The sequence below is a fragment of the Stegodyphus dumicola genome, chromosome 9 (genome assembly GCF_044657685.1).
Source record: "Stegodyphus dumicola isolate Sdum_Otavi_A_Nest chromosome 9, ASM4465768v1".
In the NCBI taxonomy this organism is placed as follows: Eukaryota; Metazoa; Arthropoda; class Arachnida; order Araneae; family Eresidae; genus Stegodyphus; species Stegodyphus dumicola.
This window is the reverse complement of record NC_140776.1, coordinates 20,956,403-20,974,637: the sequence shown is the minus strand read 5'-3', so window position 1 is coordinate 20,974,637 and position 18,235 is coordinate 20,956,403. Positions and strand designations below refer to the sequence as shown.

The following is an 18,235-nucleotide window of genomic DNA, read 5'->3' as shown; positions in this document are numbered from 1 at the left end:
TATTGCTAAACTATATAAGAGTTAAAACAAATCGATTAAAACTAAATAAAACAAGAACTATATTAAACATGGACAATCTCAACTTTAAATATAGGCTTTTTCTATTTTATGTACAGCCCAAAAGGGACATTAGACTAAATATTATCGCTCTGTTTTGTTTTGTTAGGGCGCAGCCCGGTCCACCTTGCAAAACAAAGTTTGCCCCATGACCTATACGGGCTACGCCAGTACAAAAATCACCACACAACTATACAAATACACGAATCACACAATGCCAATGGCTTCTTTATTGTTGTTAATGATCTTCATAATCTTATGCGCTATTCCTCTTGCCCTAAGTAAACCATTTTTCATAATATCTATGTTCGCTCCATCAATGCATCTGGTTAACTTACATTCTGTAATAATGTGCACATTGTCTCCTACTTTTGTACATACTTTACATAAATCATCATCATGAACATGGAATCTTTTCAGATAAAAGGGAAATCTTCCATGACCCGTAATTAACTGATTCAAGTCAATGTTATTGTTAATATTCATATTTTCCTTAGGATAAAAAATCTTCATGAACATATTATTTTTAGCAGAGTTTTCCCATTGAGTCCACCATTTATCTACAATGTCGCACTTCATAATGCTAATACGTCTTCTCCTGGAGGCTTGTACATCGACAGTTTCAATATCATTACTCATTGTTGCTTCCTTTGCTAAGACATCCGCCCTCTCATTGCCCAAACAACCAATATGGGCTTTAACCCAATTAAAATTCAATTGATGCCTTACCTGCAATTGTATCACCAATTTTTTAAAAATTTTAATATTTAAATTTTGCTGCTCGGGATTAGAGGGTGCCTGAAGAACTGACACACAATCAGAATATATTGTAATTATATGTGATTCATTTAGATTTCTTACAAGCCACTCCAAGACTTTTTGTATAGCAATCAGTTCGGCGCATTATATTTTTCTGATTTAAACTTCGCATGTTCAATCTCCAGTTCAAGATAGAACATTACAAATGCTAAGCCAATTTTTCCCTCCAACCCCGAGCCATCCGTATAGACATCAATATCATTAAGTACAGGAATGCATCTATTAAAAGTAATTGATCTTCTTTCCCTTGGATGTAAAAGATGACAATTAAAAATATAAAAAGCAGTGTTAAAAACAATATAATCTGTATATATATAAAAGTCAATCTTATTTGATCTCAATAAAAACTTTTTATAATAAAAGTCGTAGGACAACAAGTTGGGCGGAATGCCCGCAAGTATATTAACAATTTCCGTAGGAGCAGTTCTAAAAAGTCTTGTGATTGCTCTTATCTCTCTGTATTATACTTCAAGAAAATAAATAAAAAAGAATCTGTATGAAAGTATGTACATTTCTCGCATTGTGAGAGAACAACGGCACCTAGGGCCATCAAAGTTTGAGTAACATAGTCCTCTGCCTGAACATGGGCACCCGGAATCCCGATTTTTGAATTGGTATTTTTTTTAATTCTATATTTCATATTTTGGATAACTTAAGAGAATTTTTAATTAACAAACTCAACGAACGAGCAATGGCAAACGAGCACGACATATTTTTTTTTCTTCCTCCAGCTCACGAAACTGTCTATCGCAAATTCTAAAGATAAGCTATATTTAAATATTGTGTGATTTTGTTGCTGAATCGAATTTTATACGCCGAGAGCGCCAAGAACGTGATATTTAATAAATAGAGCGAATACAGAGAACGTTAAAAATAGAAAGACAACAAAAAAAAAAAAAAAAATCTTAGCAAAAACACTTAACATTGATTTGATGAACTGGTGTTGGTGCTTTTAATTATGGCAAAGCACACGAGGGCTATCTGCCTAAGGGGAGGGATGCCTTCGTGGAGGACGTTCTAAGGAAAACTGGCTCGTATACACGTTACACATGGACAAAACCACGAAAACGCCCATGCAGTCAACCCGTTCGCGGGACTCGGACCGAACTACCAGTGTTCAGCGACTTTACCGCTCGGCCGCTGGTGGGCCGATATGATGAACTGAGAAAAGAAAAATGTTTGCCCACACTTAACGCTGCATCGGGAATTTTAAACTATGTAACTCTTAACGCTGCATCGGGAAGTATATACTGCTATGTTGCTTTTCAAATTTTTTGTAATTTTGCTGTTGGACTGTATATGGTATAAGTGCGAAGAAAATTACCCTTAATAATAAATTTAAAAAGACAAAACAAATGGGTCAGTAGAAGTGAGTCTTAACAGCAGACTAGTAGGCTGGGAGCTCAGCGGAAACGTCAAAAATCTTAACAAACCCTTTAGGGCGGCCGAAAAAATCTGGAACCTTTCGGATTCTTTTTAATGAGTTTCTGTTACTAATTCTCTTTATTTATTTATTATTAAACGCATTTATTGCTTTCTTAATAATTTTTACACGTTTGAAGCACTAGTGTACGTTTGTTTATTTTATTAGTGGCATGTGTAAGCCTCGTGCTGCTTTTTGTGGAGCACAAAGAGTTAAAATTCCTTAAAATTATTTAAAATTAGAGTCCCCTCCCCCCCAAAAAGCTCAAAACGATATTAACAAAATTAAAATAAGGGTAGGGAAATGGCAGTAAATAGCCCGAAAATAAAAAGATAGCTTCAAACAAAGATTAATTTTTAATAACGGTAGAACCTGATGACATCCTCAGGGACAGCTTTTGGCTTTCAACATATCTTATTCATTAGAAAATAATTGCCATTAGTCGGGAGAGTTTACATCTGCAGAAAACCTTAGCAACTACAAATTATATGGTTTGGAAACAATCTTGGAAAACTGTTAAGTTAGTCATATTATTAGTTAAAATAATTAATCAAGGATTTCTCTTATCTTTTATAAAATATTTGTATTTCTTTCTAGATGTATATATTACATAGGTGAAATAAATTAAATGAATTAGGTAAAATAAACAACTAGCAAGCTGGGTGATTACAAAAAAATATCATATACTATATTTAGGAATTTAAATGATGCATAGTAAAAATCGAGCATTACCCTTAATAATATATCAGCTTCTAGAAAATAATAATCAGTTGCTTATTAGATTATAGATTCAATGCAAGGGGCATGCATTAGTGGTTTTAAGAAATCTAGGATTAAATAAATAAATGATTTCGTTTTTCTAGTTTAGGAAAGAATTAATTATTTATGTTTAATTCGTTGCCTTGCTTTCCAGTATGTTCGAGAAGCAGAAAGCACTAGAAACATCTCAGCGGCCAAGAGAAAAGTATCTAATGCCGGAGAGAGAGCATCTGTTTTCAGTTGCTTAGTTATTGGTATTGCGAGTTGCTTAGTTATTGGTATTGCGAGTTGCTTAGTTATTGTTATTGCGAGTTGCTTAGTTATTGTTATTGCGAGTTGCTTAGTTATTGTTATTGCGAGTCGCTTAGTTCCGCGCAAACTGAGATATCTGAGTTAGCTTTCTCTTTAGATGCACTTTGCATTGCTTTGTGTTTAACGTTCTTAGTAGCTTGACGTGTAACTACTGATTGTACTCTGTGATACTGTGAACACCTGCACGAGAATTTCTGTGGAAAATTCCAGATCTTTGAAGTGTTTCTTTTGATTCAATAAATTGTATTAAGGGGGCTCATATACCTTAAACTCCTTATGATCTTCGAATATGTGACTGTTGCAAGAATTGGGATATTTTATTTATTTTAAAAGCAATTACTTCCAACTTTTTACAGCCGACTACAATATATAGCTGCATTAGAAACTAGTAACCAGAAAGTTTGTGTTGCCACAAATGTTTTTGTAATTTAATCCCCTTTGTGACAAACGTTTTCGTCATGTTTCCACCTTGCGCACATGATATTTAAAAAATGGCTAATGATTCATACTTGAAATTTGATAGAATGCTTTATATGGGCCTTATTTTCTAATTGAACCAAAAATCTGATGAATATTTAAATATTAAAAAAAATATTTTAATACTAAAAAATTTTATGCACGAAAACCTTTTTTCAATAAAATACATTTTATAAACTCAACTCCAAATAAAATAAAAATTTGACGTGAAATTTTTAGAATGTTTGGTTTACAGTAGTTTTTAAATGTTATGAAAGCTATATATTAAATATGGAATTAAATTATGCGACAGAATGTTTTAAACTGTGCGGGCAATGTGCAAACATGACGAAAACTTTTGTCCCAAAGCGGATTAAATTATACAAATATTTGTGCCAGCACAATCTTTCCGATTACTATTTCAGAAAGCAGCTATATTAGGTAGTCAGCTGTAAAAAGTTGGAAGTAATTGTCTTTAAAATATATAAGCTATCCCAATTCTTGCAACAGTCACATATTCGAAGATTGTATGGATTTTAAGGTGTATGAGTCCCCTTAACCTATCATCGGACAAGTGTGCATTCAATCTATTAAAAAACCCATACGCATGCAACAATTCTTTAACATTAGTACTAGATATGCATTTAAATAGCTTTCATTTACTATCCTTATTAATTCCTACGCATAATGTCAAAGATGAATGTAACAAATCCTTAAAATTTTCCGTTTAGAAATGTAAACACTCAGTCAAGCTCTGTAGATAAATCTCTCTCCCTGTCTATGACACAGTTCTTTTTCTGCAGCAGGTAAAGAAGGAAAAATCTCTGAAGAAATCCCAGTTTTATCAGATGACGGGAAAAAATATTTAAAGGGAAAATAAATGGATGCCTTTTCTAAATTCGGAATCCTTGAAGTACGCCAGTCAGAAAATAATTTTGCTGCCTTTCTGAAACATATTTTACAATACCTGTCACATTTTTCACTAGTGAACCCCGTTTCGGTGATATAGTAAGAACCAATCTCCTGGCATTAACCGTGTTTTCTGTTGACTTCATTTTTTACAAGCATTTATGGTATCATTATTCGTTTACTTTTTATTCTGTCACTATATATTTTCAAATGAAATCCGAAAAGTAATTTAAATGTGTGCCGTGAGTTAGAAATATTTTCATTTCGGAAAGTTAAGAACTCAGTAAATATACGATAAAGCGTGATTTAAACATTTATACTTTTTTTGGTGTTTGTTTGTGTGTGTGTGTATTTCAAAGATATCCTAACGGAATGGGAGACGTTGCAAAGAAATAATTTTATACAGATGAACGTTCACTAAGTATTTCGTAAAATAATTATTTGTTAGGATTTTACATGCTTTTGCAAATCTTTTGTCATATATTGGATTTAATTTTTTTAATCACAGTTATTGTTTATGACAGTTTTACTGTTTATGTTATTTTTATGACACCAGACTGTTGTTATTTACATGAAAGCTTAATGCATATGATGCGTGTTACATGAGTTACAAAACCAAACAACAACGCTAAAATACTAACGTTACTTACAATGCTAAAAACGTAATGTATAATTTTTAGAGTATGAAATTATGTGAAACTGAAAATCTTAATTGTAACTTAAACAACTGTGCTGGATTTTCAAGTCAAATTTTCTTCTATAATGCAAATTACAAGCCTTGTGTATGTGAAATTTTAGAGAATTAGCTGTACTTTAAGAACAAATCCTATTCTGGTAACAACTGAATTAAGCTTTTAATTTAATTTTTGCTTTTTGCTTCTTTCGGCATGCTTTCCTGGTGTATTTGGAAGCATACTGCACGCGTATTCGAAGAATCCAGGATTCGAGTCCCGGCGAGAGTATGCTATATTTTCCATGTCTCCAGAAAAAAAAAAAAAAAAAAAAAAAAAAAAAAAAAAAAAACAACTAATTGCGTTACAATTGGCCCCCGAAAAATTAAAAGTTTGTGGATGATAATTCGTCGCCGCCATGATTTGGCGACTGGGTTCCCTAATCGCCAGTCATTCTATAAAAGGGGTAGTAAGTAAGATTTCTTCTTCCTCCTTCCTGAAAGCATTCGTGATATAATTAAGATGCAATAACATGTCGAACAAGTATTAATTTAGAAATCAACAACAAAAATCACTGTTTTCAAATTTTCACAGGACTAGTTTCGATGGATTTAGCGCAAATCAACTACATAAGATATAGTGATAAGATCTCGATAGTGATTAGAAACTTTTCTCGTTTATTTGCGCTTTTGCAGCTGAGGACGATGGTTCGGTAGAACCATTGAAACTAGTCGTGTGAAAATTTAAAAACAGAACGCTGGTTTATGTTGTTTGATTTCTAAATTTATTCGTGATGTAATTAATTAGAAGCATACTCGATGAGTATCCCAGATTTGGATTCTGGATTTGGATTCTGGCAAGGACATTGAAAAATTTTCCCGTCTCTTGCTTTAAAAAAAAAAAAAAAAAAAAAAAAAAAAAAACTAATGAGTCAACAAGGCAAATAAAGTTTTATTCCAAAATTTCTTATTCAGAAAACAAACATTTGTCTATAAATTTAGAAACATTTAAATAAAATATAAAGTATATATAAAATTTGAATTACATTGCTATGTATTTTTGGAATGCTAAATATTTTTCGAAACTTAATATTCTTGCTGTCATCGTGTCCATATTACATGGAACAATGGTTGCTAGAGTCTACGCACCCCCTCCCCTTCTCCTAAACCACATGTAAAGACTTTCGGTTCACCGCATATTTAGAGTTTTCCCATGCCGCACGGACACTGTACATTTACACATATTCATGTCTTCTCCAAGATTCTAAATCGGGCCGTTCGGTACCGCAGTAGTCTCCCGTAACCACTATACTGACTGGGTGATGTTCTGAACTTATTATCATTATCATCATCACCATCATTATTGTTATTATTATAATACTGAGAATGAAAACTGTAAAAACTTAAGCAAACCTTTTTATTCTGTTAGTTTTCTTATCATATTACAAACACTTTCTTTCCTATTGCCAACCCATTTAGGAATATAATGGATTACAAATAAGGAATTTCGCTTAATCTTATATATCTCCTGAAACATAATTACGTTAACGACAGATACAGGAGCAAATACATCCTTTGAGATAAAGTTTTTAGCGAAATACTTCGTCATAATTGTTCTGGTTACATTTCCATCAGTAATGATTTCAAAAACGGCGAAGGGAAGTAAAATTTCGAAGTACCTCTTTTTAAATTTAAATTGTTCTTTCCCAAACATTTGTTATCGTATTTTTTTTTGTTTAATTTTTAATTTAATTTCTCCTTGATTAAGGAAAAAATATAGCAAACAAAAGAATCAATCTTATTTTTAGTTCCTGAAACGTTCGATTTAAAATCTTGCAAAAAGATCTCGGAAGATTTTATTTATAATGCATTTGTAAAATTCTGAACATACCCATCAAATATGCGCCTACATAAAAAACCTCTAAATTCGGAATTATTTCCAACTACGCTATTACTTACCAATATAGGGAAAAATAAAAGGTGTCAACACTTCTGCAGTTCAACACTGAACAAATTAAAGAAAAGGAAAGCTTTCTCTTAAGCGGACATAAACAAAATTACTTGGCAGTTTGCATCTTTTCTGAAACTTAATATCAATCCTGAAATCACGGCTGGAAATGGTTATTGAATGACTATTCGTTATCAAAGCGACTACGGAGTGCCGGTATTTGTCAAGTGAATGGTTGGATTAAAGTATTGCTCTAGATTAAGGGAGAAATATGATACTTCAGAATTTGCTTCGAATTCTAGCTCATTGTCTTCTTTTCTCTCCTTCTCATTCCGTGGAAATTTAATTCCAAGCATTTCTATTAGGCAGTCCATTGTAAAGAGAGAATTTCTAAGACGAGTCACATTTTTAACTTTTCTTTCACAAATTACCTAGCAGAATGAATTTTTATTCTCTTTCAACGATAAATCGAATGCAATGGAAAATTTTCTATTCTTTTACTTATTTAGAACTAGTAATATTAATTTAGCTAAAAAAATCTGATGTGGAGACTCCATGATTTCCTTGTACGTTCTAGTAAGTTATACACATTTTTCGTTGCACTTCATTTAAATTTATTCCCTAGAATTTCGTTAGAGACATGTTTCTCATTCAGTCAGTTCAGTTCCTTCGCGGCGAAGAAAAATACAGGAAATCGAGAAATAAATATCTTCATTAAAATCTGGAAAATTAAAAAAAAAAAAAAAAAAAACCGCCAAATGTAGATAAGAATAGTTTTTTTTTTTTTTTTTTTTTTTTTTTTTTTTTTTTTTTTTACTATTAAAATTAGAGTTTCTACCACAAAACAAGCAATTCGGCTAACGGGCAGGAAGACAGAGTTTTGGAGCCCAGAACTGAAAGTTAACATTTGGTCCCACTGGGCAAAAGCAAAATTACACTGAAGTTAGTGCACCGACTGACTTTATTCACTATGCTACTAAGAGTTTCAAACGCAAACAAATGGTAGCCTCGTTAGGCTTAGCGACACGTAAATGTTTTAATTGCTCTTAATTCTACAACTATTGCATGCAGATTAACTAAAGGCAGAAAAACCTTAACTGAACCATAGCAGCAACGCATTTCAATCACGTTTATGGCAAAAATGAACAATTTAACAACATATAAGAATAAAAAAAAACATGAGCTGATATACTTACGTATATTTATATATGTTTGGTGCGGCCGATTGCAACGAAAACAGGAGATCCACAATTACATATTACAGCAGTCCCATACACAAAATTTCATCTTTTTTACATCTACTCCCTTTTGGAGTTATGGGAGATTCATATGTATGAACGTACGTACTGAAATAAGCTTTTGAAACATTTTGAATTTTAGGGTAATTTGCAGAATATTTTGTTAGGCATACCCTGCTAAAAATGCCCCGTAGAAACCCATAAAAAGTTTTACGGGGAATTGGCCTACGGGTACCCGTACAGCTCTACGGGTACCCGTAGGCCAAATCCCCGTAAAAACCCATAGACAAAAACCCGTACAACTGTACGGGTACCCGTAGGCCAAATCCCCGTAAAAACCCATAGAAAGAAACCCGTACGGTTGTACGGGTACCCGTAGGCCAAATCCCCTTAAAAACCCATAGAAAGAAACCCGTACAATTGTACGGGTACCCGTAGGCCAAATACCCGTAAAAACCCATAAAAAGAAACCCGTACGTTTGTACGGGTACCCGTAGGCCAAATTCCCGTAAAAACCCATAGAAAGAAACCTGCACGGCTGTATAGGTACCTGTACGCCAAATACCCGTAAAAAAACCTGTAAACAGAAACCCGTACGACTGTACGGATACGAGTAGGCCAAATCTCTGTAGAAACCTGTAGAACTGTAGGCACTATAAGCAAAATCCCAGTAAAAACCCATAGCCAAAAATCAAAACTTTATATGCATATCCATTGGCCAAATTTCCATAAAAAAAATGGATATTCCGTAGGTCTATGCCTTGTAAAAACCAGTAAACAAAAGCATGTACACCTATACAGGCACCCATATGCCAAATCCTGTAAAAACCACTACACAAAAATCCACAGACCAATAAAGGTACCTCTTGGAAAAATCGCTGCACAAAACCCATAAACAGAACCAATAGCATTATACTATAGTGGAGTATCCATATACAGAATCCCTATAAAAAAACAATACACAAAAATAAAACTGTAAATCAAATTTCCATAAAAACATAAACCAGCAGAAGTACATAATTAGCATTGAACAGAACTAAATTCGGAGAAAGCATGTAAAGTAAACTATAATAATAAAAGCAAGTGTAAGTCTGTCTGTCTGTCTGTCTGACCGAGCTCTCCAGCCAAATCTATGGCACGCAGGGACCTGGAATTTTTTATACGGAAGCACAAAGGGGCTGGCCACCAGACCTCGAAGCCCGATTTTCGATTTTTGAATTAGAAAAATTAAAAAAAAATTATTTATAATTAATTAATCACGGTTTTTTTGACTCACTGATATTATTATTTGTTTTCAAATAACGTTCGATTGTAACAATTGATTTCTTTATTCTAGCGTTAGTTTGCTGTTTTGACGATACATTAAATCGATTAATTACAATTCATTTCTTTTTTGTAGCTTTAGTTTGCTGTTTTCATGACACATTAATTTCTTTTTTTTTTCAGAATTGCACTTTATAAACTTTTTGTTTCTTAATTAATATTATCATGGTTTTTTGACTCACTGATCGTGTTGCTATTATTTATTTTCAAATAACGTTCGATTATAACAATTGATTTCTTTATTGTAGCGTTTTCTTCAGTTTTTGTAATCATTCTTCTGTTGGTTGTTTAACTTTTGCTTTTCAGATTTTAGAAGAAATATGCCGCAGCCACCTCGAAAAAAGAAATGTTTGGAAAATAAAAATCGACAAGAGAGCGATACCCTCGCCAGTTCTTGAAAGAGACGCAGACGGGACAAGACGGATATCCACTGTATCGTCGTAGAAGCCCTGCAGATGGAGGTTTTACAGCAAGCATCAATCTACGAGGATCAGAAGTTTCGGTGGACAATGCCTGGATTGTTCCTTACTGTCCACTACTATCCAAAATTTTTAACGCACATATCAACGTTGAGTACTGCAATTCTGTCAAGTCCATAAAGTATGTATGCAAGTATGTCAATAAAGGATCCGACATGGCTGTATTTGATGTCACCAGTGGAACCAATGAACTGAATGAAATTCATCAATATGAGATGGGAAGATACATTAGCAGCAATGAAGCAGTGTGGAGAATACTCAACTTTCCAATCCACGAACGTCATCCCACAGTCGTTCATCTAAGCGTCCACCTTGAAAATGGCCAGAGAGTGTACTTCACTGAAGAAAATGCTGCTGAACGGGTCCAGGCACCCCAGGAAACAACGCTCACATCTTTCTTCAAGCTGTGCACCCAAGATAACTTTGCTCGCAATTTACTTTACAACCAAATTCCAAATTACTACACATGGAACAGCAGGAACAAGAGTTGGAATCGCCGTAAACAAGGACAAATTGTTCCAGAAGAAACAGGAATCCGGTCTACTGATGCTCTTGGCCGTGTCTACACCGTCCATCCCAACAACTCCGAATGCTTCCACCTTCGCCTATTACTACATGAAGTTAGAGGCCCAACATCATTCACGGATTTCAGAACCGTTCAAGGAAGAGTCTGCAACACTTTCAAAGAGGCCTGCCAACTTCAAGGACTTCTGGAGAATGACGAACACTGGAACACGGCGTTAGAAGAAGCAGCTGCATCTCGATCACCCAAGATGATGCGTAATCTGTTTGCTGTAATGCTTCAAACGTGCTCCATGTCGGGCCCTGAACAGTTATGGATGAACCACAGGGAGAACCTGTCTGAAGACATACTGCATCAAGCAAGGATCTAGCAGCAGAATATGGACCTGGACTACAATGACGACATCTTTAACAGAGCCCTAATCTACTTTGAGAACAAGATAATATCTCTAGGAGGATTGAACCTGAAAAGCTTTGGACTTCCCCAACCTAACAGAAACAGCGATTCTGCCATTTCCAGTGAAGTAATTAGAGAACGAAGTTATAACATGGATGTGCTCGCAGCTTATATACAGGAGAATGAGCCTAAATTGGTCCAAGATCAAAAAGAAGCCTTTGACAAGATTACTAGAGCAGTTTTTGATAGGCAAAGCGGTATATTCTTTTTGGATGCTCCAGGCGGAACCGGGAAGACGTTTCTTATCAACCTTATTTTGGCAAAGGTGCGGCACAGAAATGAGATTGCCCTGGCTGTCGCTTCATCCGGCATTGCTGCTACACTCTTGACAGGTGGTAGGACTGCTCACTCGGCGTTCAAGTTACCCTTAAATCTGACAAGCACAGAGACTCCAACGTGTAACATCCCAAGGAATTCAGGAAAGGCAAAGGTTCTACAGGATTGCAAGCTCATCGTTTGGGACGAGTGTACCATGTCGTACAAAGCCGCATTCGAAGCATTAGATGTCACCATGAAAGACCTCAGACGGAACAATGACAGAATGGGAGGCGTCGTAATGGTTTTGGCAGGCGATTTTCGACAGACGCTACCAGTTATTCCGCGTGGAACGAGGGCAGATGAAATGCAGGCCTGCATAAAATCTTCTTACATCTGGAATGGCATTCAAACACTTGGATTATCGACTAACATGCGAGTTCATCTCAACGGTGATCCCTCTGCCCAGCAGTTTGCAGATAATCTACTGAAACTAGGAAATGGAGCCCTTACTTCAGAAAATGAAGATGGATATGTAGCGATGCAAGGCATTGGAAGGATTGTGACTACTGAAGAAGAACTGAAAGAGGCTGTGTTTCCGAATGTGATTCACCACTTCACTGATCACGCATGGCTGTGCGAAAGAGCAATTCTTGCCCCAACAAACGAAGCCGTCAGTGTTATCAACAAGGAACTTTTACAGAACTTACCCGGAACTCTTCATATTTACAAATCTATAGACACGACATGCAATATTGACGAGGCTGTCAACTATACGACAGAGTTTCTCAACAAATTAGAGCCACCTGGAGTACCCTCCCACATATTGGACTTGAAGGTTGGAGCACCGATAATTCTCCTCAGGAATCTGGATCCGCCTGCACTTTGCAATGGAACAAGACTTTCTATCAAGAAACTGATGCCAAATATTATAGAAGCCACCATCATGACCGGACATGCTGCAGGCGAAGATGTGTTTATTTCAAGAATTCCTATAATCCCTTCCGATCTCCAGTTTCAGTTTAAGCGTCTACAATTCCCTGTTCGTTTGAGTTTCGCGATGAGCATTAATAAGGCACAAGGACAATCTCTCAAAGTTGTAGGGCTCGACCTCCGTAAGCCGTGTTTCTCCCATGGTCAACTGTAGTGGGTTGTTCAAGAGTTGGTAATGCCGATAATCTACACATCTTAGCTCCGAATGGAAGAACATTAAATATAGTTTATCCCGAGGCTCTCTAACGAAAAGGACAATCTAACGAAAAATTATTGCCACTCTCCACTCTCCCAAACTAACTCTGACTATCATGCTTTAAATAGTGATGTTATTGTTTAGTGCTCTCTTGAGAGCATGAGCAATAATCCGAATGGTGCTGCCGTACCAACAGACATTAATCGGTCAGGGGCCCTTGCGACCCCAGCCCGAGCTCCACAAACATACACAAACACTCTCCTCTTCTAATTCATTGTCATCTAAATTTAACTTACACTTAAATTAAAAATTTAATTGGTTCTTAACTCCAAATTTCCTGTAAGCAGGATGTTTTATTTCATCCATGTTTTCGTTACTTTTTATTTTTTCTGTACTGTACTCTCTATCTTTCCCTTTCAACTCTTTCCTATCTTTGATTTTGAATTTTTTATGTTTACTTTTCTTTATACTTCAGACCAATGATTATAACCACATGACTACGGTTTCCTAGCATGTGCTAATATGAGGTCTGTTCTCATTTAAACTAATTTTTTAACAGATGGCTCATGGTTAGGATATATTGTTCCTTTTTATTGACGGGGAATGTTGTGTGTGTGGGGGGGGGAAGAGAGAGAGACAGTCTACATGTCCTACACTACTATTCCTGCGCTATTCACTTATCTGCATTTTCAAAAATGCACGGGCAACGCCGGGCGGTTACAGCTAGTACCTTATAAAATAACTAGCTTAATATTCATTGGCCAAGATTCGAGTTCCTTCTTTATTTAGCATCATTTCGAGTTAAGTAGAAAATGAGGAGGCCATGTTTTACAAGTAAATGATCTGGTTTGTATGTTTGGAAGAACTTGTCCGATAGGTTGGAAACCCTTCTGTAAGGCCTGATACCTTTTTCGAAATAAAACAAGTTATCTTGTTCTACCTAAATCTTAAATTGGATAAGTACTTGTGTTGTTATTGTGGTGGTGACTTATCTCAATTGTCTGATAGTAACACCAGAATCAGCCCACAAAATTAATCGTGGCAAGAAGTGCAAGACTGTACCTGTCGTTTGCAAAAGCACTGAGCACCATACAGGTGGCAGTACGACTTCATTCATTTCCCCCACCAATTATGGGAAGCAGTCCCGGGGGCGCGGACAGATCCGAAGGTCTACCATCCCTCTTTCCCTATAATCAACGATTCAACGTTCAGCTCGCTGCACATTTAGAGTGCCCCGTGCTGCATAGACACTATATATTCACAAACATCCATGCCCTCTCTGGGATTCGAAGTCTGGCCATTCGGTACAGCTAATTCTAGAACTTGTGGTAGAAATAATTGAGAAAGGTTAATATTTGTCGAAGCAAATATTTAATGCCAACGGAACGGCTCTTATTCGGAAGAGGATGTCAACCCCAACATTAATTGCAAATGTAGAACTGTCTGCTCTTCGATTTAAGGCCTCAAAATTATCCGATCGTTGTTAAGATGGGCAACAATACTTAAGATGACTTGAAAGTTAAGCCTCTCACAATTTGCCAAAGGCAATTCTAAGAGATAGAGGCCTTTAAGAACATTGAATGAGTAAATTGCCTGTTATCTGCAAATCTAACATTTACACTTATATTATACATGGATTGTTTCCAGACTGGTTTAGTAATTAATTCATTACCGAAGTGAAAGAATATAGTACCAAGAAAGGAAACCCGTTTAAGTGCTTCTTCTCCTGGATAATGTTATTGGTCATAGAAAGAGAGATGCATTTTTCTTTACCTAAAAATTATATTCCTGCCTCACAGAACGGCAGCACTATTGCAATATATGGATCAATATATGGATTGTAGCGACATTCAAAACCTATAGCATAGAGTACAGTCAAGGAGACAGAAACAAACGTTATGTAAAAGAAACATTGATCAGAAATGGTACAAAATTCTAGCAAGTTGATGGAAGAATTAAATATGCCGCTGATAAGTGCTCTCTAGCTCTCCAACAACCTTTTGTGACAGCAATTAAAGCTAGAAATGGATAACGTTTACAGTAACGATAAATTAAACCTGGATGAGTAATTAAAGTTGGATAACGTTTATGTTAAAGAGCTCAGTTTGAATTACGATGAAGATTTTACCCAGGGCAAACTTATTCAGTTGAAGGCATTTTGAAATTCCGAAGATAAACTGCCATCTCCAAAAGTTAACACATTGACAATAAAGTGGCTTTGAAAAGGTTTTTACCTTTTGCACTTGTGAAATAAGAAACGATTTAATCAGAATAGTGAGCAGTTCGAGAAGTCGTGTTTCTCCATGCAGCTAACTACAAGACCATTTATGATAATAAAAAAATGTTTGAAAATAGAGGTCAAAAATTCATGTTTAATGACATCGACAGCTGGAAATCATGCCATTCTTTTCAGTTTAGAATTTACAGATCCATCTAAAAACTACAGTGCAGTAGAAAACCAACTTCAGTAAAAGAAGAGTAATCTGCGGGAATGCTAGAGCACGTAGAAATTCGTAAATGCTGTACGTGCACCAAGGCACTCCCGTCAGATTAGAAAAAAGGAAAAAGTGTTAAGTCATGAAAGAAGGAAATAAAAAGAAGCTACAAAAAAACTTGAATAAGATTAGGCTCATAATGCTCATCTACGATTCAAAAGTCACATGATATTTCGTTTCTTACACATGATATTTCGTTCACAGCTTTATAGTGTATATTTCCTTATGTATTACATGAAGGCCAGTTTCTCCAGGAAGGCATCCATCCCTTTACACACATCTTAGTCCTACTAGCCCTGCTAGAATCATCTAAGCAAATAATATGCACATTACTCGAATATTTTCGGCTGTGATTATATTTTCTTCAAACCGTTCCGTGAGAATGTAAACGTTTGTAATCAAATTCTGTGTTGCAGCGAATTTGATTACGAAGCAAAGTATCTCGGCCTAATTGGAATTATTCCATAAGGCTAATGAAATATAGAGAATAATATAGTTTTTGGCTAACTATGTCTCAATATGTGTCACTACAAATAATGTGCATGGTCAGTTAATTTTTTATCCCGCGCTACATGTTAGTTTTATTCAGTTAATGTAGAAAGCCAGTTTTCTTGTAAGGTATTTTCTTCCTGCTTTCTGCATAACTTTGTGGTGTAATGGTAGCACACTTGTCGTGTATTCGAGAGGTCCAGGTTCGAGTCAAGGATAGGGCACTACTCAGTTTCCAGTTCTTTCTTCATTTCCAGTGTTTCCTGACATCGGAAAAAATCCTAATGACTCCAGTGGCTCCCGAAATAAAAGAGATGGTGGATGATGGTTCTTCTCCACTAGGATTTGGTGATTGGGACTCCTAATCTCCATTCGCTTTTTAAAAGGGGTATTTTCTTCCTTCTTTTTGCATGCCTTCATGGTGTAACGATAGTAACTAGACGCTTATTCGATATGTCCAGTTTTCTGTTCCAGGTGAAGGCATTGCTCATTTTTTCACATCTCTTGCCTAAAATAACCTAATGTCTTTACATTCTTACTTCAAAAGCCCAGTACCTGGCAAAATATAATAATAATTCCCTAGAGTAAATTGTCTTTTCTGTCTTAATTCGACACAAACAAATTAACACTTACAGATGTTACAAAAAATATTTACAATTTACTTTTAACATTATCATGTTAATAGACGAGATTGATTAACTATCAACAATGATGGAATAGTCAGAAATTGATAGTCTCCATGTACATCTTCGTAGAGGTTTGATGAAATAAAATACGTTCAGGAAAATAAAATGAATATGAAATAAGAAATAATCTCTTAAACCTATTTTGCGATTATACCATCTTCCTCTCTCTACTATTGATTTTTATAAACAATGTGTATATACAAATAGACATTTTCGAAATTAATTGATTTTATACTGTTTTGCATGTTTCATGAAAAGCAATAAAGTGATATCTAAACATTTAAAGTTTTCATATTGCACAAAATTCTCTATTGTTTGCATTCCTGTTTTCTCTCTTTGTATGACTTTATATTTGAAGTCATCAAATATTTCTGAAGACAGAAATTTTCTATTCCATTTCGATCTGAAACTTTCTCTCCGTAACATATTTTTCAGTTTGTGTACAGTAAATCGTTTATTCTTGCAAATAAATATGCAAACGCATTCTTTCTTCGGAAGCTTATTTTTCGGTCTGTTGAATACAAACATTTTATGGCGCATAATAGATCACCAGAAATTTTGAAATCAATAACTGCTTCGAGATCTCGGTGCAACAAACCGCGTTTTCTATAATAAAAGAAACTATAAAGCTGATTTACAATGTATGCATATAAAATAGCTTTTTTCATATTTAATAGAGTAAAACTGAATTAATTTTTAAATTAGAAATCGGAAATATTTTAAAAGCAGCAAGAGGAAATTTTCCCAAAAGTATGTTAACACTACTACCTAATTAATAAAACATATATTTTGTAGATAAAATGGAAAACATTTAAGATTTCTGAATGGTCTATGAAAATAGATAAAGTATTGTTCTTAAATAATGTAAATTATGAGAGATTAAATGCATGTATAGAGTTGTGGAACTTTAACAAATACTTTGAGCTTATATACATAGTTTTTATGAAAACGAATGAATCTAAAAGATGAAAAAAAAAACTGATTTAATTTTAGGAAGAAGGCGTTATTAATTTATTATTACGATTTGGCAAAGATAGATGATAGACAGAAAAACGCATTTTTGATAAATCCAGTACTTTCTCGAAGTTTATCAAACAACAAAGGAAAAAAGACAGCAATCCAAAAATTTCAAATTTCAGCGCAATTTAAAAATGGGTTTGCAGTTATAATTTCAAAAATATGTATAAAAATATCTGATGTGGAGACCAACCACATGACGCAATTTACGGCCTATTAAATTATACACATTTTTTGCTGCATTTCATTTAAAAGTATTTTCTCGAATTTCATTACAGTAGTTCTAATACAAATAATACAGTTCTAATTTCGCAGTAAATCAAAGATACATAAAACTCAAAATATCTTCGTTAAAAATTATAAAATACAGGAAAACATAAAACACATAACGCAGTTCCACAGTTAGAAAACAATTTTTGCAATTAAAATTGGAGTTTGTACGCAAAAAAGGGGGCAGTTTGGACAGCGGAGAAGGCAGATTTTCGGTGCACAAAACTGAAAGTTTTGATTCCACTCGGCAAAACGACTTTGAATGTGCAGAACCTGACTTAATTCAACCTTCTGTCTGTTTCAAATGTGAGCAACTGGAGGCTCCTTAGGCTTTTACTCGCCATTTAAAGTTTTAAATTGTTGATAATTCTACAAGTACTACATGTTATAGCAGCCCCATAAACAAAATTTCATCTTTCTATGGATACTCGTTCTTACGTTCTTACTCGTGAATTATGCGAG

At 35.0% G+C, this 18,235-nt stretch overlaps 1 protein-coding gene across 1 annotated transcript; it reads left to right on the top strand.

The window, feature by feature from the left end:
• Positions 1-11,295: 11,295 nt before the first annotated feature.
• LOC118196412 (ATP-dependent DNA helicase PIF1-like) lies at positions 11,296-12,774 on the top strand. The gene has a single exon (XM_035367867.2). The coding sequence runs from the start codon at positions 11,296-11,298 to the stop codon at positions 12,772-12,774; it is 1,479 nt and encodes a 492-aa protein (XP_035223758.2).
• Positions 12,775-18,235: the final 5,461 nt, after the last annotated feature.